We start from the raw sequence: 25,037 nt of genomic DNA, 5'->3' as shown, positions 1-25,037 counted from the left end.
AAGGAAATCACGACACCGTCTCTCAGATGGAAAACTTTTTGGCAAGGTCATCGGACGGACGGATGGATGGTGTGCTCAAGAAAGATGCTCATCGAAATATTAATATTTATGACCGGGCTCAGACGGGGACCTATTATTATTGAACAATGTTTTACCGGTTGTTTTTCGCGTTAACGATGACAGTGGCCTAGGCAGAAAGCCATAAATACCACAGTCCCTGTGTGATAACAACAATGTTGACAATCGAAACATTGGTGATATTGTTTCAGCAGCTGTTTTCGCATGATTGAAATATGGGGAGACAATCCAAGAGGGATGTGGAAGTTTTACGATCGAAAAACGTTTGTCGTATGAATTACCAAGCGTCTCCATCAACATGTCCGTTCTGCATATTCGTCGTCTGAGATTTATGGAAATTGTTCACTGACTAGGGTATCCGTCCTATTATGAAGGACCTATGCACAGCTTTGAAATTTAAATCGTATTACATTGTCCAAAACCTTAATATTAAAATATTTTTCAATGTGATGTTTTAAAACTATCTTTTATCTAGAGCAGGGCTGCCCAACGTACGGCTCACGGGTCACATCCGACCCGCGACCTCACTTTATGCGGCCCGCAGAGGATTAAAACATTCATCTCATATTTTGCTCGTTGACTACACTGCGGAACACGTTTTTGTCTCAAGCATCAAAATACCGTTTATCACTTAATTAGGGGTTGCTGCATCCATTGCCGTTCTCAGAAATATCATAGCAGTTTTTGAAATATTGGCTGTTCAAAGTGCAGAATTTGACTATATCAGCCGACTTGCATACAAGTTTCCCACCTTGTAAGGCAATTTATTTGCCACAGAATTCAAACTTTATGCATATAACAATACTTATCAGCAAAGTTCATAACCCTATCGACACTCAAGTTATTTTTTGATATTTTAGAAAAGTATGGTTTTTTGCCACATAAGAGAAACGAAGAGTTTTGTATGGAGACTGCAAGCATGTTGAAAAAATCGATTTATTCTGAATTTTATCGTGCAAATTGAACCAATTCATTACGGAAATAAATGTTGAATTCCTAATTTGCATGCTTGCTGGATAATTTCATAAAATAGTTTGATGAATCATACTTTGAAATTCATATAAACATCAACTATACCAGTGTTTCATACAACTTTGGCGACATTGGTATTGCTAAAAATTGTGACGTGGTGCAACATTTCTGAGAACGGCATCAGATACAGCAACCCCAAATCTACTAGAAACACATAATTTGATCCTTGAAACACGCAAAAATGTCATTTCTGTTACGCTGTACTATTCTAACGGGCGAAAAATCTGAAATTAGAACACACTAATGGTGGTAAGCTCCATCAAAGTTACGACGCCAATCGCGTATTATCCTCGATTTTACTATAGTAAAATCGAGGATAATACGCGATTGGCGTATTAACTTCGATGGAGCTTACCACTATAAGACTGACTGTTTTAGTTTTCAAAAAAGTTTCAAGTTTATGTTTTAGTCAGGTAATTGTTTCTATTGTTTTTTTTTTTCGAATCTTCCTTAAAACTTGATTATATAAATGATTCAAATGCTTGATCTCAAATCTTGTTTCAAATTTTGGGCGTATTGCAGCGATTGCAGTTTCAATAGCAATGTAATACAGTATTTTCACAAAATCTTGAAACGAGTCCTTGTCAGGATTATAAAAAATACAGGATTTTCACAAAATCTTGAACAAGATTTTTGAACAGTTCTGAATACAATGGGCAAGATTCTCAAAGAATCTTAAACATAGACTTCTAGCCAGAATTTTCTAAAATCCAATATAATCCTATGTGAGATTTTAACAGAATCCTAAACTTAATCTTATAAACGAATTTTTGAGCAGGTTTCTTTTGAAATACTGGTTAGAATTCTTAAAGATTTTTCGGTAGGATTTTGAAATAATTATTGGCTGAGATTCTGAAGGAATCCAAGATTTTCCTGATCAAGATTTTCGTAACAGCTTGATTCTAATATATTCCAGATAATTTTAGTAATAATAGGCCGAATTGAGACAGAATTCGGAGTATGATTTTTCTACAATCATGGGCATTAATCTCACATGAACCGAAATTTCTAGGTAGATTCTTCAGAGTATTCTTGACAAGATTATTGCATATTTTTGAAAGGGAGTTTTACAGCAGAATACTTAGGAGCAATAACCTGTTTTTCAATTTCTCCAAATGAAATTTTCTTGATTCGTCGATTTTTGTCAGAGTTCATGAACTCCATGTACTGACTTTTGTCAGACTTCAGGCGAATATCTGTGCATTCGAAAATGTGGCCCGCAACACACAATTGTTTCTGCGATTTGGCCCGCGGTTCAAAAACGTTGAGCAGGCCTGATCTAGAGTATAGTAAAGCAAAAAAGTAAATTTTGAAAACAAACATACATTTGTTTAACATAAATCTCTTCGTTTGTCCCATTTACACAGTTCGACAAAAAAAGGCGATCTGAATGCACAGAGACGGAACACCCCGGGCTTGAAATTATATAAAAAATAATGGCATTTTCAGAAAGTTCGTGTCTGCCCCAGGTCGTTTTTAATATATACTTGAACATTTTGCTTTTTTTAGTTAAATATCTAATCTAATCAACAACCTGACACAGTGTTTTAATTTCAGGACAGCAGAATCATATGCCATATTATGTTTTAAACTTGAAATTCAATATGAAGAGTTGTATGTACTGTGATGACCATACTGTGGAGCCGTCCATAAATTGCTTGTTCATTTTAGAGAGAAGATTATTGAAGAATCTTTGGATGAGGTAACGGATTAATCTAATACCATTCGCATAGTTATATACACTCCACAAGTGTGATGGAGCTAGCAAATTTTCAATCTGCGATCACTCTTGATATGTTCTATCAAAGCACTACTGAATCTCTTGACGATTTTCAGAGCAATTCCTATAGAACTCCCACAGCACACTCTCTAGAAGTTCTTGGCTGATTCAGAATTGCCATAGAAATTTGTGGAACTACTTAGTCAATTCCTGAAAAATTATTTGATCAAATTCCTACTAATATTTTGTGGCATATTCATAAAAATATGAAATATGACGATTTTTTGGGAGATTTATTTTGCAAAATTGTTGAAGCAATTCCAGTGAAATATTTAATAGAGTTTCTGTGCGATGAGACAGTTTCAAGCATCTTAAGTTTTGCCTGACAACTATTTCAATGTTTGCCGGGTCACTTCAGGGCAACAGAGAAAAAGTAACACAAATTCACAGAATGTTTGCTGTCCATTCATTTGTTATCTAAAAACAGATTAAAAAATTAAAATAGCCTCACTGCTTTTAAAGGTAATCAGTTTGGTCTTTTTTGTCAACTTTGTTCAACAAATTTTTTTTAATGGATATAAAGGATAGTTGATCCAAAAAATGATCATGAATACAGGACTGATATAAAGTTTCTTTTAGAGACTTGGTCTCAATTTTAGACTATGAACTCAAAAATTACGATTCAAATTCCCCGAGGAAAAGCTTCAGAAATTATCATAGTGATTTCAATTAGAACACTCTGGATCTCTGTGGAATTTTTTCTAGAAATTTATGTACCAATTCTTCCAAAAATTCTTCCATTAATTTTTCAAAGGATGCTCAGAAGAATTTCTCCAGAATTTGCTTCAGGAAATACTTGAAAACTCCAAAGCCACTACCTCCAGTAATTTTCTCAGGTATTAGGGGAAAAGCACTAATTTTCGACCCACAAGAATTCCGTGTCAATTTTCGGCCTAAATCGTATGAATGGGTCGAAAGTAATTGCTCTAACCCTACTTTGATTGGTTTTCCAAAACTATCCTAGAATTTCTTCCGGATATTTTTTTTTTTACTAATCCTTCAACCGAACTCCCCAGACGTAACACTTCCAAAGTTACAGAATTTCTTCCTTAGAAATTTACATAGGTTTATTCCAAGGTGTTTGAAAAAAAGCCTATTTTTTCATAAAAAAAATTCAAGAATATTTAAATCTTCTAGGAATTTTTCTAGCATTTCATCCAAGTATTACTCCTGCAATTTTACAAAACATTTCTTAAAATGTTTATAAAAAATCCATGAAATCTTCAATACTTATTTCAGGTTTCTACACCAGTTTAAGCTACAGCTATTTCTTCAATATTATAGACATTCTGTCCATTGTTCTTCGAAAAATTTCTATTTGCATTGTATTTGCAAATTATTTACGAAGAAATCTTGTTAAACTTCCTCAAGAAAAAAAAAAGAGTTCATGAGTTAATTCAGAGATTCTTGTTCATTAGGGTTGACTCTAAAATTTACCCAAGTTTTACCAGAGGTTACTCTTGGATTTTTCAAAAAAATATTTCACGGGCATTCCTGGAATAATTTTTGGCAAATAAAATCAGATACTTTCTTGAGAAAATCTCAAAGAATTACTTGAGGAATTTCTGTAGAAATCTTAGAAGGGATCTCTGGAGCAATTGCTGAAGGTATCTTGGAGAAACCTCTAGTTGAAGACTTTTATAAATCCTGAAGTAATATCTGAACACTTGGGCAAATGCCTGAATAAATTTATGGTGAAATTCCGGGATAAAATTATGAAAAAAACACATACCGTACTACTTGTCGTAATGTAACGAGAAAATCTAAAAAAGTCTTAGATCTTAGAGAAATGTCTGCTCCGATGAAATGAAGAATCAAACTGTTTCTTCTGGCTACAATCAGGTTTCGTTTTGTTTCTGTGTTGTCTCTGTTTGGCCTCTTTTTGGTTCTTTTTATGTTTCCCTTTTGTGTTTTTTTTTTTTTTTTTCTAGCAAGAGTTCTCCAATTTCCTAATTTTTAGGCACTCAGTCACTACCAGTCCTTTAAAGACAATAAGCTTCTTAGTCTTAGTCTTTCTTAGGCTCGAAAATGAAGGGGTTTAGAAGCAAAAGGGTGTCAGTGACAAAAAACCCGGGGTATTCTTCCCGAGATTAATGTAATTCCTCAGTCTTGTGATTTGTAATGTTCCCTAGGCAGAGTCTGCTTCTCAGCTTAGTGTTCTTATGAGCACTTACACAATTATTAACTGAGAGCTTTCTTTGCTAAAGTTGCCATTTTCTCATTCGTATATCGTGTGGCAGGTACGATTATACTCTATTCCCAGGAAAGTCAAGGAAATTTCATTACGAAAAGATCCTGGACCGACCGGTAATCGAACCCAGACACCTTCAGCATGGCTTTGCTTTGTAGCCGCGGACTAAGGAAGGCGACCAGTTGTTAGATCTGTTGAAAAAAACTATATCAGGGCTACCTAACGTACGGCCGCATTCGAACTGAAGCTTCATTTGGATTCTCAAATAATACGAGGTAAACTGCCGTGAATCGCAAGTAAGTCCCATCTGCATTTTCGTCAAAATTGAGTTGAGTTCAGTTTTCAACATATCTTCCAATGCTCTTTTAGCTGCATTAATGAAACATTATGATTTGTTCGGAAAATTTCAGAAAAAAAAACCGCAGGTCATATTTCTACTTTTATTTTGCAGCGTTTGGTGGGGCAATGAGAGCGCAAGTCAGTCCAAAGCCAGGGGAAGGGATAGGTAATGGCCGTAATAGTCTATGCGGACCACTTGAACACCATCGGAAAGTATAAGAAGGGTTGGGGTAGGGTATAGGGAATGGAGAAGACTTGACACAGTAATGCGATTAATGCTGCAAAATGTAAATGTGCTGAAAGCAATTTAATTTGAGTTTTGAAGTTTGATTTGACTTATTAAAATTCCAAATAGATCGGCCATTGTACAAGTAAGAAAGAATATGCTGATCGCTTTCTAGAAATTTTATAAACAACAAAATAATAACAATATGGGAGTGATGCTAAGAGCTGCTGATGGCACAATGCGACGCTTCAGGAAATTTTGATACTGATTGATCATTACTATACAGAGCGCAATTCAATCGATGGTGATAACTTTACAAACTTTATCTGTTTTTGCACTGTTTGACGATGCTGATTTATATAAAAATATTTTTAAAATATTTGATATTATAAGTTCATTTGTTTACTTCCCTGACCAGAAATATTATATTTTGAGCGCCCTTTTCGAAGCTATTCTATCCAGGTATCCATGTACTGCTTTTAAGGTGAAGATGAATCGAAGCCAAACTTCAAAACTTCAAGAGCACGGATCTGGAGAACCAAACATCCGTTTGAGTTGAAAACCTAATCGATTGGTCACTACCAACTGGTGACCAATCGATTAAGTTTTCAGCTTAAACGGATGTTTGGTTTTCCAGATCCGTGCTCTTGAAGTTTTGAAGTTTGGCTTCGATTCATCTTCACCTTAATCCTGAAATTATTTTTATTGTGCATGCTCATGCATTATATAAGCGATGCTCATAATCATGCAACAGATAAGAAGGAGAGAAAAAGAGAATATAGGAACAGTGATTAGTAATGAGTTAATTATGTAGTTTTGTTAGAATTATAAACAATTAAACAATAGTAATGAATAGCTTATAAAATGACTTTGCAGCATAGCTGAGCCTTTCGGATCGTAAGACCGATGAATAAAAATAATTTGTTTCGAAATTGTCCGCGTGGTCTTCTAGTGCCCCTATTAGATAAGAATCAGTCATAGACATACATACCGAATGCTCGCCATGACCCTATGACCAACATTTGTATATGTATAGACTTAGCTGATGTTGCTTTTCTAATAGGTAATTCTTTCACTCATTCATTGTCTTCAAAATCTTGAAAAAAACTGACACTTATATTGAGCTGTTCGGTTATCCAATCCGCATGGTTATTAAATTAATTAACTCATTACGCGCGGTAAAGATGGACAAATTATGGGTGAAATTATGAAAAAAATCCACGTGCTCGGCTAGGATTTGAACCCAGGACTCTTGTATGCTAGACGAGTGCTTTACCAACTAAGCTACCGAGCCACTTGGTGACCCAATAACTGAGTTGGTTACAAGTTTTTAGAATTCAAATCCCTACAGACCACGCGGACCCCTTTCATAACCAATATCAATCCATCTCATGTTCCTACACACGCCTTACGCTCTATTATTTTAGGTAGATGCTATTGACCTCCCTTTGCTCCTATTCGCAACCCGGTGCACGCGCCCTGTTGGTTTTCGAAAACCTCGTAGAAGATTACAAACCGTCAATGGCATTCCCAATTACTACCCTACGTTGCACATTCAAGGGTCTGACTGTGCTCCTAACCCACCCTCAGTTCATAATCTTCTCGCCATCTTGAAATTATATTTTCCCGAAGTGAAAGTAATTTTGATGAGTGATAGCCTAGTGCAGCCCAACTGCATAGTACAGTAATCTAACCAGAATCTTAAGGGTAGAAGATAAAATCTAAATTTTGTAATAAAAAGGTTGCCATTGCTTTGAAACTCACCCAACATCTAATCAAAACTACTAACAACAGCGATCAATTATCAAAATTCATCGCTCCCTGGAAAATATAACCCCAAGCCCAGGGAGAAAAAAAACCAGCAGGTCATATTGTCCCATTATTAAAAGTAACCGCATATCAGTTCCACAACAGATTTCCGCACCGTGTAACACAAAAAAGAATCGTATTGGTATTGGTCTTCTTGACATTTTTCTCGGATGAATATTGCAGTGAAAATCAACTTGTTAAAATTTCATTAAGATTGAAAATTGTTGAAATTTTTTGGATTTTTTTAATATTCGTTTGGGAAACGAGTTTGAAAACTTCTAACACGATTTTTTCAATGCCTACTTTTTACAGATGGGACTGATGGAAATTCTGATAGAATTTATGCGAAATTCTGACAATGTTTCGAATGGGAAAGAATCTTGGGCTATATTCTGAAATAATCCTGAGCAAAATTTTTACAGTGCTCAACGAGCGAGTTCTTCTGAAAGATTTTTACAGCAACTTTAGGAGGATGCACAGCTGCAATTCCGTTTTTTTTTTCAAAAGAAGTCTTTTAAACTGACGGACATTTGATCAGTTCTACAGAAGTATTGGATACCTCCTGGCCCGCCTCATATTACAGTTCCGAGATTTGGCCCAATAAAGCCAATGGAATACAATTCTGTCTAGTCCTAGAAACATTTGCCTATTATTTTGAAATATGAATAAAGAAGAACTTTTCAACCATTTCTATTGCCGCATCCGGCCGCAAGCCACATTCTGCGCAAAATCATTTAAAATTCATATGAAAAGCCATCCCGACACAAGCCGCTAGCAAATAGACACAATGTCTACAATGTTGCTAACCACTCCGAGTTCACTTGTTCCATCCGGTTGATTGGAGTTTTTTATGTCACAAAATTGCGCGACCCACACAGCTCCGATTGGATTTCGCCACAATCCATGTTGCCCGATATGGTTGCGGTGGAGGGAAACCATTGTAAAAACAAAACCCAAACCCGCCTGAAACCATTATTTCGACAGTTTTTCTCTGAATTGAAATTCATCGGAAACAGATTTCGCTTGAAATGTTGTGGATTAAAACTGACCTTAAGTTTTGCCACGAGATGAGTCTTGTCGTTATGAAATATTTTTGACAACAATCTCATCCCCTAAACCTCTGCTCATGTTCGCATGGTCGACGTCAGCGCCGATATGATCAAAATGCATTACGGCATTACTACGAATTATTTACCTAATAATATACTTGTTGGACATGCAAAAAACACTTATTTGTTAGAAAATTCTTGTATTATAAGAAGATAACAGATTGACATGAAACATACACCAACTTATCCGAACAAACACACGTTTTGTCTAGTGTTTATTCGGATAGTTCAGATAAATCAGATTCCTATGGCAGTGACCAGAGGAAAATAACCGTGATCATTCTACAAATGTTATAAACCAGTTTTCTTAATTTCAAAATCATAGCAGTGCCAAGGAAAATTTATCATTGCACTAAACTTGCTTTGAGGAATTCAGTAAAATTATGTTCATGGAGTTTTCTTCAAAAATTTGAACGAAAAAACTGGTTTATACTTTTTAATTATTTCTAATAATTGAATGATGGATTCTTGAGCCTCAATCTTTAGCAAATGGACAGAATATTTGACTGAAATTGTTAGATGCAAGAATGCAGCCGGGAACACAAAAATGCCTAGCAATAATATTGCTGGTTGTTACGTCGACCTTGCAAACATGGGCGGAACAAGTATCAGAATCCATCTGAACGTCCTCTTTTACGTGAAAGCGTATCCCGATGAAGAAGACGATGTCAATCTTCTTCATCTCTCTGGCGTTACGTCCCAACAGGGGCATATCCTGGCTTGCTTCTTGGCAAAGTGTTCTTATGAGCACTTCCACAGTTTTTAACTGAGAGCTTTTGACCATTTTTGCATTCGTATTTCGTGAGGCAGGTGCGAAGATATTTAATGCGCTAGGAAATCGAGATAATTGTTCCTTTACAGAATAGATCCTCGACCTGCAGGATTCGAACCCACGATCCTCAGCTTGGTCTTACTGAATAACTGTGCTTTTACCGCTACGGCTATCTGGGCCCCGAAGACGATGTCCTTGTTCAGTTCTAATTACACCGCAATCCCCCTCGTCAGTGTCCACCCTGTATGTGCAATTATGCTGCACATATGCATGAAAACATACGCATGCAGTATCCCAGGTCGAACCGGAGGAAAAACGAAAAAGCAAGCAGCAGCAACAACTGCAACGTCACCCAGCTACAAAGCATGCAAGCAAACATCAGAAATTACCCCGTTTCGTGTAACAGAGCAAAACTTCAATTTGTCGTTTTCCGGCCCGTTGGATCCGTTTTTGTGTTCAATCCTCGTCCGCAGAACCTCCGGCCTCGTGCTCAGCCAGTGAGTGCATCATCCTGTTAGGTATGGTATCGGCATTATACAGTGGTTCAATGTAGAACAAATGTCGGCAGAAACCTCAATCTCTTATGTAAATGGTAAATATTGATATATTTTTGATGAATTTATATATTTGACATATTTTGATCTTCTATGCCATTCAGGTGTTTATCGTAGTGCTGCTTTCCACCTTTCGATCATTTCGCATCCGTCCGTCAATATGCTCCCATCCTTATCACGGCACATTTCAGCTCGCGGCACGAAGCCTTTGCGGGATGTGTTGAGCTTCTGATAAAATTTCCGCGTTTCTTGAGAACGGTACAGCAACTCCATCGCTTTGCATTCCACTTCTTCCAGGCGGCGCTTTTGTCCCGGAATAGGCGGGTTTGCTGTTTCCGCTTCCGTTGCACGTTTCGCCGCGTACCATACTGCAGCATTGCAACCCGCGCTGCATTCTTCTCCTCCAAAACCTCCTGGTAATCAAGTCTGTAGCTCGTTATTTTTAAACAAAAGAATGGACCAAAATAATAACTATCACCGCAGGGAGATAGAGAAGGACAATTATTGGATAATGTCCATTCGTTTACTCAGTAACAACAAGCTACACACTTGGTTACCAAAAGCTTTTAGGGCGAGATCTTAAATTATGCGAAAAATATTACATTTCAGTGAAATCCAATTCGATTTTTTATGGTTTAGATCGCCTTTGAACCACTGTAGCACAGACAAAACTGTTCGTCGGTCAGTTTGGTGCGGGAGGCTGTGGGCTAGTGGTGTTCTCCTTTACCCACATACCAACACATCGATGACGACACGGCGATGACAGATCCCGGCTGTAAGCAAACCAGCGTCCTGCCGTTGCGCATGTCTGTCTTTGTAGGCTTGCATGTATGTGTACGACCGTCAACTAGACGGTTAACAGTGCTGTTGGTAAAAGTTCTGCTGGTAGAAGAATGGCAACAAACGTCCTGAACATGTAAAGGCACGTGCGTATTCGTTTCAACATCAGGAACTCCCTCGCACACCACTTCGAATCTCTAGAAGTGAGTTTCCTGTTTATGAGTCCTGGTTCGAAGGTGCACTCAGTTGTAGAGCCCCCCACCCGGTCAACATAATCACTCTGCTATACTGGTAGAAAGACAACTCCTAATGAACGAGCGAACATGCATATTTCTGATGTTGCTTTTGTTATTACTGAGTTGATGGTTAACGGAGATGTTGACATTGTTGAGAAAACGCATGGTTATTGCATTTTCGAGCTTCCAGCCCCATGATCTTTGGCTATTGATTTTCACATGTGCTACCCATGTTTTCATAGTCGACGTAAGCTACTTTGACAATTTCTGTATTGAAACCATTTTTTTAGTGTATTATTACAAATAGGGTCGGTGTTCCCTTAGTGGACAGTCCCCTATAGTCGCACTAGTGGCTTTTTACGGCCGTTTTGCTATACATCTTTTCAAAACATTGTTTGACATGAAGGTCAGGACCTATTTATCCAAGTACCATTGATTTACAGCTTGATTTTGCTCAAAAAATGATCGAAATAATTAGTTTTGCTTAAAATTTGAGCTCCCTCGCGCCTATAGTAAACATATTGTTCCTATAGTAGCACTACTGAGAGAAACTATTTTTTATTATACGAAATAATTGCTGAATTAATATTTTTTTTACACCAAACGAAAGCTTTAGACCACACTTTGTAGGAAAAATATAAAAAATTTGTAAAAATACGGTTTTAATAATTATTTTGCTAACGCCGTGATGCTAGTGCTACTATAGGAACAGAAATTAGAAATAGTGCTACTATAGGAACATGTATTCCTATAGTGGCACACGCGATAATAAATACAAAAATTTGAGTTTTTGTAGTTTTCATATTTTTCCCACAAAACCAAAATAAGAAGCTATCAGATGATGTAAAAATAATGACGCAAGCATTAGTTTTCGATTTTATACGAATTTTTGTTCTTAGCTATGCGGCTATTGGTACATCGACCCTACTAAGTTTTGATATCTATGAAATTTCTTCTAACCCTCATCTTGATACCTAGGAGGAAGAAATCTCAAAGTAAAGTTTTGTCCCAAATTTCGAACAGACTCATTGTCCAAACACTCGTGCTTTATATGGAGATTTTGTTGAAACATTTTATTGAAATGTGTCAATAAATTTTCAAGAAAGGCGGTGATTTGCATCTCATATTTAATGCCTTTAACGTTAACGAGGTGCGTTATGGATCTACCTGGGCAGCAGGGACGAAACTCCAGGGGCTTAACGGATCCCCTCCCCAGGACCTCTGCGAGTTGGGGAGTTGTCCAGGATGTGGTGGGTTCACAGTAGGCTCTGATGAACTTTCATGAAAACCTCATAAATGCGAATGCAACTCTGTCAAAGTGACTGGTGCCGCTTAAAGTACCAAAACACCCTAGACCAAACTAACAGAAGTGCCAATCGGCATATCAGGATTGATGCCAATAATGGTCGCGATATAAACGGACGAGGCATGGAACTACAAGTAGGAGTGCCTCGAGCATATTGGAACTATCGCCAGTACAGCCCTAGTTATATATACTGGCAGCGCACGACTAAGGATAAGTAACGGTATATGTGCTGGGTAATATGCGTTGAGACTGACAACGGCGACATTATACTCCCTTAGTAGGATCGAATGACACTGACCTGTAGGCGAATTCCGGCCCGTATTTTCTTCGAAGAAAAGAAAATTTTCTTGCTGGTGGATTATGGAAGAAAATTTCTTCTCTTCGAAGAAAATGTGTGCCGGAATTCACCTGCTGAACCTGAAACCTGGTGCAGGCTGCCCCTGTCCCATAAAATTGTAGCAGGCCTTAGAGTGTGTTCCAAATCCGTCACCTGGTTGTTCCAACTCGGCGGGAGTTGGTTCAGATGCCACTACCTAACTTGTGCCGATCCGGCTCTGAACATAGTACCCCATAAAGGACTATGTTAACCCTAACATGCCTCTCTGCTTGAATAGATAACCGTGGGATCAGTTGGATTGCGGCTCTTAGGGGGACCCATAAGATATGATCAACCAAAACAATTAACTAGCGGAATGTGAAGGAGTGGCTTCTGGACCTATTAGTAACCGGCTAAGGTTCCCGCCAAGGAAGGAGGCGACCAACAACTTAAGTGAGAACAGTGTGGGCAAAAGCCTAGATACTGTGACGACGGCAGGCATTGGCGGCTCCAGTGCAACATGTGAGGTGACCGATGGCCCGGGGCTAATTGAAGCCATGGATCGCAATAGGGAGTACCTCCATAACATGCAGGTAGCTGCTGAACAACTTGATGTCATCATCCAGTTTGTTAAGAGCAAAAGCAATATCAGCAAAGACTTGAAAACAAGTCCACTGAAATTGCGGCAGTCAGTCCTAGCTGCAAATCAGGACTACGAGAAAGCCAAGGTTCAACTTGGCAACTAAGTCGTGCCAGACCGAAGTCTTTCCCTTCACAGGCAACGCGAATATATCTGATAATATTATTCGATATGCGATGCAAACAAGGGGACCTTCCGAGGATGAATACGTGGCGAAAAGACGTAAGGTTGCTAAGGGAAAAGTGACCTACGCGGCCGTCCTCCAGAGCGGAAAAGCAGGCACGAGCCAAGCTCCGCGATCAAGAGGACATGGCAACAAAGGAGAGGCCAACACCAAGCCTAAGGCCAAGAAAGCCAAGAAAAAGGAGCCACAGGATAACCCGAACCAGGCAGTGCATCCACAGGAACCACGGGTGCAAGGCAACAGCAACCCGTGGATACGAGTTGGAAATAAGAAACTAGTAATCCTTTATAAGAGAGAATCGCGGAAGCTGACATTTCTGTCAAAGTGTGAGCCAATCGAGCAGCGAGAGCTGTCAAAGTGTGAGCCAAACAAACATGCGTTATGTTTGTTTTGAACTTTTCTTGAGGAGTAATTTAATCCGCTTGAAATTATTTCGGTAAAAGTAATTTTACATGAAGAGAAAAAATTATTTTTTTTTCTTTTTTAAATTTTTGTAAATGCGATTTTTAGTTGTTGATTTTTTCAGCTGTTTATTAGTTTGGATATGTAGCTCAAAGATCTATAACGAAACAAAATACACTTTTTAGCAATGAGGAAGTCATGTCCGTGTTACAATATTATTCTCTACGCCAAGCAAAATCAGCACTGCTGGTCTGTTGCCAAACCATTCAATTTTACTTCCGCTTATCTCTCTATAGAGGATAAAATAGGAAAGGACTATAAGAAACGACAGAGAAAACCAAAAACGGAGCCCAAAAAGAAAGCGCTAAACATTTACCAACTCGTTATTCACATTTTTCTACATAATCATCAAAATCCAAAGCAAACAATGACCGTTCAAAACAAAAAAATGTCACGGCTCTTCAAAACTGTAATCTTCTTCTTCCTAACGTTTTTTCAAATTCGAATGCGAAATGACTCGAGCCACTGTGACACGATTTTTTCGGTTTTCGGGGTTTTGCATTTTTGCTCGATAAAGGCAGCATGAAATTGAACTTTTTTATATGGGGTAGGTGTACCAGTTATGGCCATAGTGGTTCCCTATTTCGCCATACGTGATATCTTGAATGCCTTCACATTTTGAAAAATCTTTTGTGTTTTAGCAGTAAAATAAAGGATAAATCTTGATGTTTAAACATTCAAAAAGATTGAAAATGTAAAAGTTATCCAAATTTTGCATATGGCCAAATAGGGAACCACTATGGCCATAACTGGTACACTTTCCCTGTATCGCAACGGAATGGCTATTAGCGTTAATAGATTTCAATTGGTTGAAAACACAAGCAAAATATTAGCGATTGAATTATTTAACATTTTTTCAATCATTCACCTCGAGATGGCTGCCCGAAAACGATCATAGTGGAGAGACAAAAACATTCAAGCAGTGTGTGAACCGTTGGCAGCGCAACGCCTGATGGTATTGATGCTGATGCTGCTTTGTGTTTTGGTTGACTGGCACAATCGATGAACTGTGGTAAATAGTGATCACAGTTCCCAAGCCTGGTCATAAATATCGCCTTCCATAGCGCCATCTGGGGGCCCAGATAGCCGTAGCGGTAAACGCGCAGCTATTCAGCAAGACCAAGCTGAGGGTCGTGGGTTCGAATCCCACCGGTCGAGGATCTTTTCGGGTTGGAAATTTTCTCGACTTCCCGGGGCATAGAGTATCTTCGTACCTGCCACACGATATATACATGCAAAAATGGTCAATTGGCATAGAAAGCTCTCAGTTAATAACTGTGGAAGTGCTCATAAGAACACTAAGCTGAGAAGCAGGCTTTGTCCCAGTTGGGACGTAACGCCACAAATAAGATAAGCGCCCAACTTGGCGAGCGAGTCCGCTTTCTCATTTCCCGGGATCGAGCAATGTGAAGGGACCCAAACCAAGGCGATAGTATATGAATCATTCGATAGAGCACTCAATGTAGATAGTATTTCACTGAGAAAATACCTTGAGTGCTATCCGTAAAAAATGAAATGTTGGTCAGACTAAAGAAAGGCAATTCGCTCTAATCCGTAATGTATAGCCGTTAATTCAGCGACATATACGGAGCAAGGGTTTTGAAGTTAATATGCGGCGCTATGAAACTCGTTGTATACACCAAATCCAGTGGAATCATTCGTTTTTGACCCGTCGGTGTAAAACCTTCTATCGCAGCTGATGTGACCGTACTTGTTAGCAAAAATTTTTGGTATTTGCTCCGAACGAAGCAAATCTGGAATTCTACAGATATCTTGCCTCATGGTCAAATCAAAAACTATAGCGGAACTTGAGAAGTCAGGGAAGCAACCGTGATTAGGAAGGTTCAAATAATGGTTAACCTCCAGAGTCATGTAGGCGTAGTATAATATCATAAATCTTGTTTGAGCATTTCGTTCGATTAGCTTCTCAAAATTTCCAATTACCAACAGGTTTAATACTTCACAGCGGATGAGGAACCTTAACGACAATTCCACGAACCGATCTGATAAAGGCAGTATTCCTGCTAATATCTCTAAGCTTATGGTATAAATCGTGTTCATGTAGCCTAACGCGATCCAAAGACAGCGAAACTGAATACACTAGAGCTTCAGGATGTGTGTTTTTGCGGCGGATTGGAAGCAAAAAAATACCGTATTCAAGAACCGACAGAATCGTTGTGCGATATAGCTTCATCAGATCATCCGGGTGACACACTCGTGGAGTTTGTCTGAAAGGACATCAATGCAAACTGCATCAAAAGCCCCCTTAATATCCAAAAAGACTAAACCCATTTGTTCTTTTTGAGCGTAGGCCAGTTGAATTTCAGTAGAAAGCAACACAAGACAATCGCTCGTTCCTTTGCCTCTGCGGAATCCAAATTGAGTATCTGAGAGAAGGCCATTCGATTCAACCCATTTGTCCAGCCGAAAGAGAATCATCTTCTCTAACAACTTTCGAAGACACGACAACATCGCAATAGGACGGTACGAGTTGTAGTCCGACGCAGGCTTTCCTGACTTTTGGATGGCAATAACTCTCACTTGTCTCCAATCATCCGGAACAATGTTACTCTCCAAGAATACATTGAATAAGTTCAACAAGCGCCTCTTTGCGACGTCTGGAAGGTTTATCAGCAAGATGAACTTAATTCTATCCATACCTGGGGCAGAATTATTACATGAAAAGAGAGCAAGTGAGAATTCTACCATCGAAAAAGTTAAGTCCATTGCATTCCTTTCTTCTGGATAAACACGAATAGTCATTTGAACTTGGACAGAGTCCGGACAAACTTTTTTCGCGAAATCGAATATCCATCGAGAAGAGCTTTCACGATCCTCGTTTACCGATTGTACGTTCCGCATTCTTCTACCGACCGTCCACAGAGTTCGCATCGACGTTTCCCGTGATAATCCGTTGACGAAGTTTCTCCAGCAACCGCGTTTCTTCGCTTTCACGAGGTTCTTGAACATGCGGTCAAGAGAACAATACCGATTGTAGTTATCGCGCGAGACATTTTAGCGTTTGGCGGTACGTATACACTGGCTGATGAGGCTTTTACCTCGGGCTGTAATATGACATGCAACTACTTCAATGCCTGTCATCAAGGGGAAATCGATTCTGTAAAAGGAGTGAAGCTTGCTAATCCCTAAGAGCACCCCTCCATATCCAACCCCTCGATTCAGACGAATAATATTGAAATCGTGAAAAGAAATATTTTTATCAGAAGTTGACCATGTTTCACAAAGAGCAAATGTGTCACAGCGAGTGCTGTGTATTAAAATTTTGAACGTCTCCATATTTTTTATACGACTTCTACAATTCCACTGTAGCACTTCGATCATATCTTCGACCTCATTGGATAAGTTAGCCATCGAAAGATATGAACGAGTCAAGAAGCGACCACTTTGAAGCTATTTGCTTTAGAGAAGGTTTCACCAAGGAAAGTGCCATGTTGATTAGGTTTCTCGTTTCGAGTGAAATTTGAAATCCACTTTCCCAGAAAGAGTAAGTTTTCCGGAAGCACTGTTTGGCTCCTGCTGACGAGTTGGTTGAGTTTCTGGGCGAAAAAAAGGGGTTTTAGATGTTCCCGGAAGTGACGGAAATTCTCCAGCTGAAAATTTAAATCCTGGAGGTGAGGATTTTTTTGGTATTTCCGTCATTTCTTGATTTTGCCAATGGGTTTTTAGGAGAGTTTTGAACAACAGGAACGTTCTGAGAAGCCTGTTGCTTCAAGTGCCATTTTGTAACCGCACGCTTTCTTTTTGTTCCTGTTTAAATTATGGTATAAGGTAAACAGGTATAATACGCCCCCCGAAGGAAAAACTGCTTTATCGCAGTGGAAAATGCATTACTTCTATAGTTTTAGGAGTCAAAGTGTTATTTACTTAGTTGGACATGCTCTGCATGCAACTTCCTCTTGCCAGGTAGCATCTAAAAATAGTAAAAGAAGTTTTCTGTAAATGGTCCAAATCTTGACATTTCATAACAAATCGGGCAATATGCCCATCCCGTAGAAAAAGTTCCGCAGCGTTGTAGAAATGTTTCCAAGGAGAATTCCATCACTTGCTAAGCTTAAAGTGGTCCACTTGCAGTCGTCTTCCGGTAAAAGTTTTTGTAATAAGTACAAGAGTAAAGGATGGGTTTCATTTACAACGAGTCTTGCCTATCGGTCCCAAAATTTCAAGCCAAAAAGCTGATTTTCGATATTTTTGGTTTTTCTTTTGGTTGTTTATACTTTCCAAAGATCTTATATGCGCAACATCATTTTCCGCGGATATTTAAGATAAGTAATAATATTTACGTGTTAAAGAAGCCACAATCCCTTGAAAATGAATTGGAGCGTATTGCCCGGTTGGGGCGCATTATACCAATTTACCCTACTCTTCCCCATCCTCAGAGCATCGCATTGATCATTATCCGGCAGGGATGCGAAAATATTGTTACTGGTTGTAGAGTGGGCCAATGGAACAACAGTCGGAGCGATCGGAGAGATCGCCTAGACCGTTGTTTCAGGGAGTTTGTGGTATGAGCCTCTGTACGTGCCATAAATTCTTTTGTTCTTTTGACTTTTACTGTGCGCCGTATGTTGGTGCTGTCTCGCTCTCTCTCACGGGCAACATGAAAACAGGGCGCACAGTAAAAGTCAAACGTTTTATAGCATGCATAGGCTCATATTTCTCCCACTCTTGGTACTTCGGGCATGCACTGAGCTCGTGAGGAGCTTGACCGCAAGAGGTACATTTTGGCTCCTTATCAGGGCTGCCAGATGTACAGATTTCTCTGTATTACACAGATATTTTTATGCCGACACAGATTCAATTTGTATGGAACACAGATTTTCTATCAACATTTTTTGTATGGACACAGATATTTTTGTATGGGACACAGGTTTTTTAACCTCGTGGATACAGATTTTCTATCAAATCATCTGGCACCTCTGCTCCTTATTGCAGGAACCTTCGGCATGTTGTTCGCCACACTTACTGCAGCGTGGTTTGTTGCTGCAGTAAGGTGCAGTGTGGCCCAACTGCCGTCACTTTTCACAGTGCATAACCATCGGTACGAAGACGCCCAATCACAAGGACGCTTGGTAAGGCTGATCCGGAGAAGATCACACGAAACGAATTTGTCGGCTGTTTTGAGCCATCGGGGAACACATTATTCATTTGATTTGCATCAAGAACAGGGACTAGCGGAACGGCACGATTTTTCAACCCACCAGCTCCTGACATGATTTCTGTGCGAGTCAAATTATGCTCCTTGACCACTCCATATCATTCGACCTCTCGCCTGAGAATGAAGACTCTGTACTCCATCAAAAAGAGCGCAAAGGCAGCAATTTTGTTCGCCTGGTCGCGATCACCGACTGTGACACGCAACTTATCACAGCTGGGTGAATCTATCTCAAGGATACCTCGAAACGATTTTGCCAGATCCCTTTAAATTTGAAGTTTGTTCAATGGTTTTGGGCCATTCGCTTTGGGACGAAAGAAAACCTGGTGGGTAAGCTTTATGGCGGGGGCAGCGCCGGGTTCGAAGAGGAACCAGAAGGGGAGAACGCATGGGATTGGCTTAAACTGCCGAGCAGACCAGAATTATTAACCATTTGCTTTTGAGACGAATGCAAATGTTGCAGATTCGTGTATTATCAAATGCATGATTGTTAATCCCATGAAGTTCTGTGAGGAGGAGTCTAATGCTAATCCATTTCAGTTATCAACTATAATGGGTGCTGAAATTGAACATGTCGTGAATGATTTAGGAGTGGTCTTAGACAGGTCCTTAACTTTCAATCAACACGTGTCTTATGTGGTCGGTAACGCGTTACCTGTTCTACGCTGCATTTTTGGATAGCTAAAAACTTTACTAATGTGTATTGTCTCAAATCACTGTACTATTCCTTGTCACGTTCTATCCTAGAATACTGCTCTGAAGTTTGGAATCCAATCTACTCCAATGGTGTCAAGTAAGTGAGTCTGTAAAACGACAATTCTTACGCTTTGTTCTTCGCAGGCTGCCTTGGCACGGTAAATGGCTGGGCATGGCGTAGCATTGGTACCTCGCGTACCTACAGGAAGGAATAAAATAGACCCCATTGTGTGGTCCTTAGCCTCTTGCCCAGCAACTCCTATCCCTACCTCCTCGCGGTACTGGCCGGGGTACGAGTAACCTTAGGGAAGATCGGGTAAGCAACCCCCGGTGGGAACTTTGGTCGTATGCTGACAGGGAAGGGGGTTTGCTTTTGCTCTTGCTTCTGCAAACCTTGAGCGTCTGTACTCTATGTTAGGAGCGGCTCACAACAGCGTCTGTTCCCCATGTCAGGGGCGGCTGATCATCGTCCGAGTAGCAGAGAAGGACTCTAAGCTAAACTGCGCACTATGGCCCTCCGAACATTTAGGGGGAATGGTCCTCCGGAAATCTAGGGGGTTGGCGTAACATCGTTAACGAGGTTTTATCAAATTAATTGATGTAACACCAACTAAATAAATAAAATAGGCTGCCTTGGGCAGACCCTTTTCGAACGACTGATCCATCTTCAACATTTACATGTTGGACGCAATACTGCCATTGCTTTGTTAATCGCTGACTCTCTTCAAGAGCGTATTGATTTCCCTACTATTTTTAAGAAAATTAACATAAACCTTGCATCCCGTGCACTGCGCAACAACCTTATGCTCCGTTTACCGTTGATATGAATCAATTATGGCATGCAATGAGCTATTAATAATCTGCAAAGAACATTCAATCGGATAGCCTCAGAATTTGACTTTCACACTCCTCGACGCACCTTCCGCCGACGTTTTTCAAGTTTCTTTGCAAACGCCGCTGGTAATAGTTGAATGTTTTGTGTACATATTTTTGACTTAGTTAGTTAGTTATCTTTATTAAGGAGATTTTCAGCCCTTGGCTGGTTCATCTCCGATTTTTGACTTGTTTTATTTTAATATTTTAAACCATTTGTTAGTATTAGGACTAGAATTAAGTTAGACATCATTGGGGCTATTGAACGCCTGTTAATTTACTCAAATAATACAAGACATCCTTTCCTAGCGGGAAGGGGAGTTTCAACAAAACGTGACAATTCATACAACATTTTTGAATTTTCTCTACACAAGGTGTAAATAAGGGGAACAGAGTGTGGTTGGTTAGGAAATTATCATTTTGGATGACTTCAAATAAACGTTCCCAACAAATTTAATCAAATAAGTGCATGAGAATCCATATAAAAACATCAATGGTGTAAATCTTCCAAACAACGGCGAACGTGCCTCTGGAATCAGTCCTCAAAGTTTATTCATTTTGAACCTGATTAATCTTATGTTACTCTTTGAGCTATGAAATCATCCAAAAAATGTAAGGTCAACGTCCTGTCATAAAAACAGATAACCGTAAAAGCTCTACAAACAGTAAAAGCAATCTTCCCATGCGAATCCTACCGAGAAGGACGCGCTTTTTGATCCATACCACATAGCAATCCCATGCTGTATGTGAATCAACCCAATGCCAATCAACTTTTATACCGGCTCTATCCCACGAAAATCGAATTCCCCACAAGTGCCCCATAACCACCGGCTGGCTCTATCTTACGTACCTTCCAATCACCTCGCACAGCTCGTACACATCATCGAAGAGAATTTCGTCGTCAGCCATGGTGTGATAACGTTTTCGCCTCTATCTGGTACTGTTGCTGCTGTTGTTGGTCTGCCTATTTATAAATTTACAGATGCGACAACGACGCCTGTCTATTTACACTGGCTTTTTTCACTGTCGCGCTTACTCAACACTTTAGCACTGTTGTTGAGGAAGAATACTTTTCTACGAAATTTCCAGTATTCGGTTGATACTCCGATGCCTTACGATACGTTTTTCTTTATATTTTATTCTTCACCTTTTCGACGTGGTTTTCTTTTTCTGAGCGTTTGCTTAGAGCACTGTTTCACCCGAAATTCGTTATCGCTTCAGCAAAGTCGCTCGTTTCTACTCATCATTCAATATTTGCTTATGATAATAAACAGCTCGTCTAGCAGCACGCAATCCGCTTTTAAGGGTCACTGGATGTCGGAACGTTGCTTTTCGCTTTGGATTGGATATTTTCTTGTTTATTTTCTCAGACTATCGAGGCAGTTTCCGATGTCCGATGTACATCCAACTCAATTTTCTGCACCGAATGGGGTTAGTGATGTAATTAAACGCAGAGAATATCTTTTACGAGGCAGTTTCACCGTAACCCATTCCAGCTTCAACGCATATGAACACGAGCGCCACCCCCAAAAGGCGGGTAAACAGATTTTCCTCTAGCGTAAATAAATCATCACACTGGTCACTAGCGGTCAGTAGCCGTGGACACGTACGGAAAACACAGAAACGGGAAAGAAAAACAAAAATAAAATTGGTTCGAAACAAAAAAAAACACACGCGTTCCCGAGACCAGAAAGATAATTCCAGTCACGCACACGAAAGTCCCGCGTTACGCCGGATAAACACCGTAGAGGAATGTTCCGCACTTCCTGATTCGTTCAGGTGGCGCCGCTATGCGAAAAATAACTATACAGATTAACACTGGCTGACTGGTTTCCGAATAAGTAATCTTCGTTATTCGAAGGATGGGGGTCCTGCGGTGAGAGGCTCTTCTGGACCAACGTCTGACCGTACCTCAACCGCGTGTTAATCCTCTCTGCCCAGCACCCTGTTTGTGAGGTGAGGCGAGAGACAGAGAGTACCAGCGTAGGGTGGGTTGTCCACGCCGACACCCGGGGAACAGGTCCTAGAACAGGTACCCTCTATGTGGAGCCACTATGTCTGCTCAGCTCGGGTTCTCCTGTAACACTGACCGACAAAGTTGGCCAACCTTCGGCAGCTTCCGTGCTGTTCTGATCCTGGAACCGCCAAGAACCACCTTAATCTTCCCGTCGTTTCCACCGACGACCGGTAACTCACTGCCACACTCAAACACGTGCCACGCCGGGGATTACAACTTACAATACCGTTACTCACACGTGCGCTTTTCGCAAATGTAGGTACTCACAACTTGTTTACCACACTTCGGTCACGATCCAACACAGGTAACTCACAGTCGCTCACGATCCTGAATCCTGCGACGCCTCTTTTCCAACCCTTACTTTCTCCACCGACGGCGGGGACGCTTTTCCTACCTCCTCACAAACACACTCACACTTCGGATGGGAGGCCTTTTCTTACTGCTACTGTCAAATCACTACAGCCTAATGATCAATTACTGTCGATGTCTAGCAATTACAACAATAGGGAGTCACACAATAGCTTCTGTCCCGAAGGAAATGATCCAAAGGCAATCAATCAGCAGCAACGCAAATGCCATTAACAAGTCAAACGCAGCACGCCCCAAAAGTCAGTTTGTCTGTTAACACACGACCTTCTCTTATCCAATCCTTGCCTGGGTGAACAGGAGGGTGGGGCTTTTTTTCGCCTTTGGAAATCTAAGCTGTAGAAAACTCACACCATTATTTCCAGACTTCTTCAATTCTTCAACGCTATCAATTGAGCCGTTCAAATCTGGCCAACTCTTCTAGTCCACGAAACCATCCAAAAAACTCAGGAAAGCACACTCGCGTTTACAGTAAGAGGCTCGGGCGAACCGTGAAAATTCACACCGTCAGAAGTCGCAACCAAAAAACACAGAAGCACCGCACCACTCCGAAAGAGCTCTCTGCCTTCACTCCCTTGAGATTCGTCGTCCAATATCACACAAATTGATCCGACTCCAGCTCGAAATCAACTCCGGCAATCCTTAGGATCAGCGCCAAGACTACGCACTCTACGTGACTTTGAACCCTCGAATGGCAGGAAAACACATATCCGAACCGACACCAAACCGTGAAAACTTCACACAATCCACCGAAAACGGGAGAAGAAGCTGCCCCGAGATTTCCCAATCGAACGACCACTCACAAATCACTCACTACCCTAACTGTACTCATTTTCAGCGCACCCGTGCCGCTCCCGGAAAGGTGTTCTCAGAACTCAGATGCTGTCGAACGCCGAACGAATATCCTGACGCCACCACCTGACTCACCGTGAGTGACGGTGGGTGGGGTATATGCAAGTGGGAGTGGCTCTCACGCTTTTCCTTCCTTCTGGGAGGAAAAGTTCTCACTCACGCACACTATCGAAGCACCGCCGTCGCACTCGACGCCGCATACGCGTATCCAATCACGACCTACGTCCGATCCGAGAATCCGGTCAACCACTTTGCACTCAACGCAGCCGATGGTTGTTTACGCAAAACGAAATTCCTCACAAATCGGCAACCACCACCCACTTTTCACATTTGGGATCGTGACCCGCAACCGATGCTCTTCTTGTCCGACACCCTATCCAATCGAATAAGATATCTGATTGAGAACAAGAGAATCTTGTCAGAATCCAAACGAAACGACACCGCGTCGAAAGTTAATATGCCCGTCGGAGCTTAAAACTTCATATCTACTACTGATACTCGCTTCATCGGTGGGTAAACGAATTTCTGGATGTAAATAAAGTAAAGCGGAAAGTGCTAGAGCAAAGAGGACGGAGCATAATGTGCCAGTGGAGTAACGAGGACCGGCTGATGATATGCGAACGTCAAATTGATAACAGAAGCATGCGCGCGGTCTGCCAGCGAACAGGTTGGCGATTCTTATTGGAATGGTTTGCGTGATGGATGGATAGGTGGACTGGTCTAGATCAGTATTTGATATGGCGGTACACATGGATGCTCAAGTAGATTCCCAAAGGCGTGGACGTGAAGCAACCCCCATCTTGCATGTCTTTCACGTTTACGGTAATCTACTTGAGCGTTCATGTGCACTAGCCATTGTCTTGATGAATGGAAATATCGGAAATATATACCGGAACACTAGGTTTGAACAGCAGAAAGAAAATTTATTGACTATGCTTCGCTGGATCCATTCGTACCTCATCGGGCGAAAACTGACGATTACCATTGAAGGTTTTTATTCTAATCACTTCCTAGTTACACCCGGAATACCTCAAGGCACCCACTTCAGACCTTAGATATTTTGAATATATTTCAACGATGCCCATTACATTTTCAGGGGGCTCGATTATCCATCACAGATGATTTGAATATCAAATTCGGTCAAATAAATGAATGTAGCTCTATTATGTCCATGTTTACTGAACACAACATGAATGACACTGATTTGCTTTGTAGAGCAATGTTTAATCCACTATGTCTACAATTA

At 40.5% G+C, this 25,037-nt stretch overlaps 1 protein-coding gene across 3 annotated transcripts in view; it reads right to left on the bottom strand.

Annotated features, from left to right (window-relative positions):
• Positions 1–24,317, bottom strand: part of LOC5563715 (peripheral plasma membrane protein CASK) — a 706,277-nt gene extending 681,960 nt beyond the window's left edge. Inside the window, exon 1 of one of the 3 annotated variants that reach the window (XM_021837537.1) lies at positions 21,407–24,317. In XM_021837537.1, the coding sequence (XP_021693229.1) occupies positions 21,407–21,465 (59 nt within the window). In that variant the 5' untranslated portion in view covers positions 21,466–24,317. The remainder of the gene's footprint in view (positions 1–21,406) is intronic. The other 2 variants (XM_021837535.1, XM_021837536.1) reach the window with 2 other exon arrangements.
• Positions 24,318–25,037: the final 720 nt, after the last annotated feature.

This window comes from Aedes aegypti, chromosome 1, assembly GCF_002204515.2.
Source record: "Aedes aegypti strain LVP_AGWG chromosome 1, AaegL5.0 Primary Assembly, whole genome shotgun sequence".
NCBI classification, from domain to species: domain Eukaryota; kingdom Metazoa; phylum Arthropoda; class Insecta; order Diptera; family Culicidae; genus Aedes; species Aedes aegypti.
Note: the sequence above shows the minus strand (reverse complement) of the source record. Positions and strands in the feature narration are given on the sequence as shown.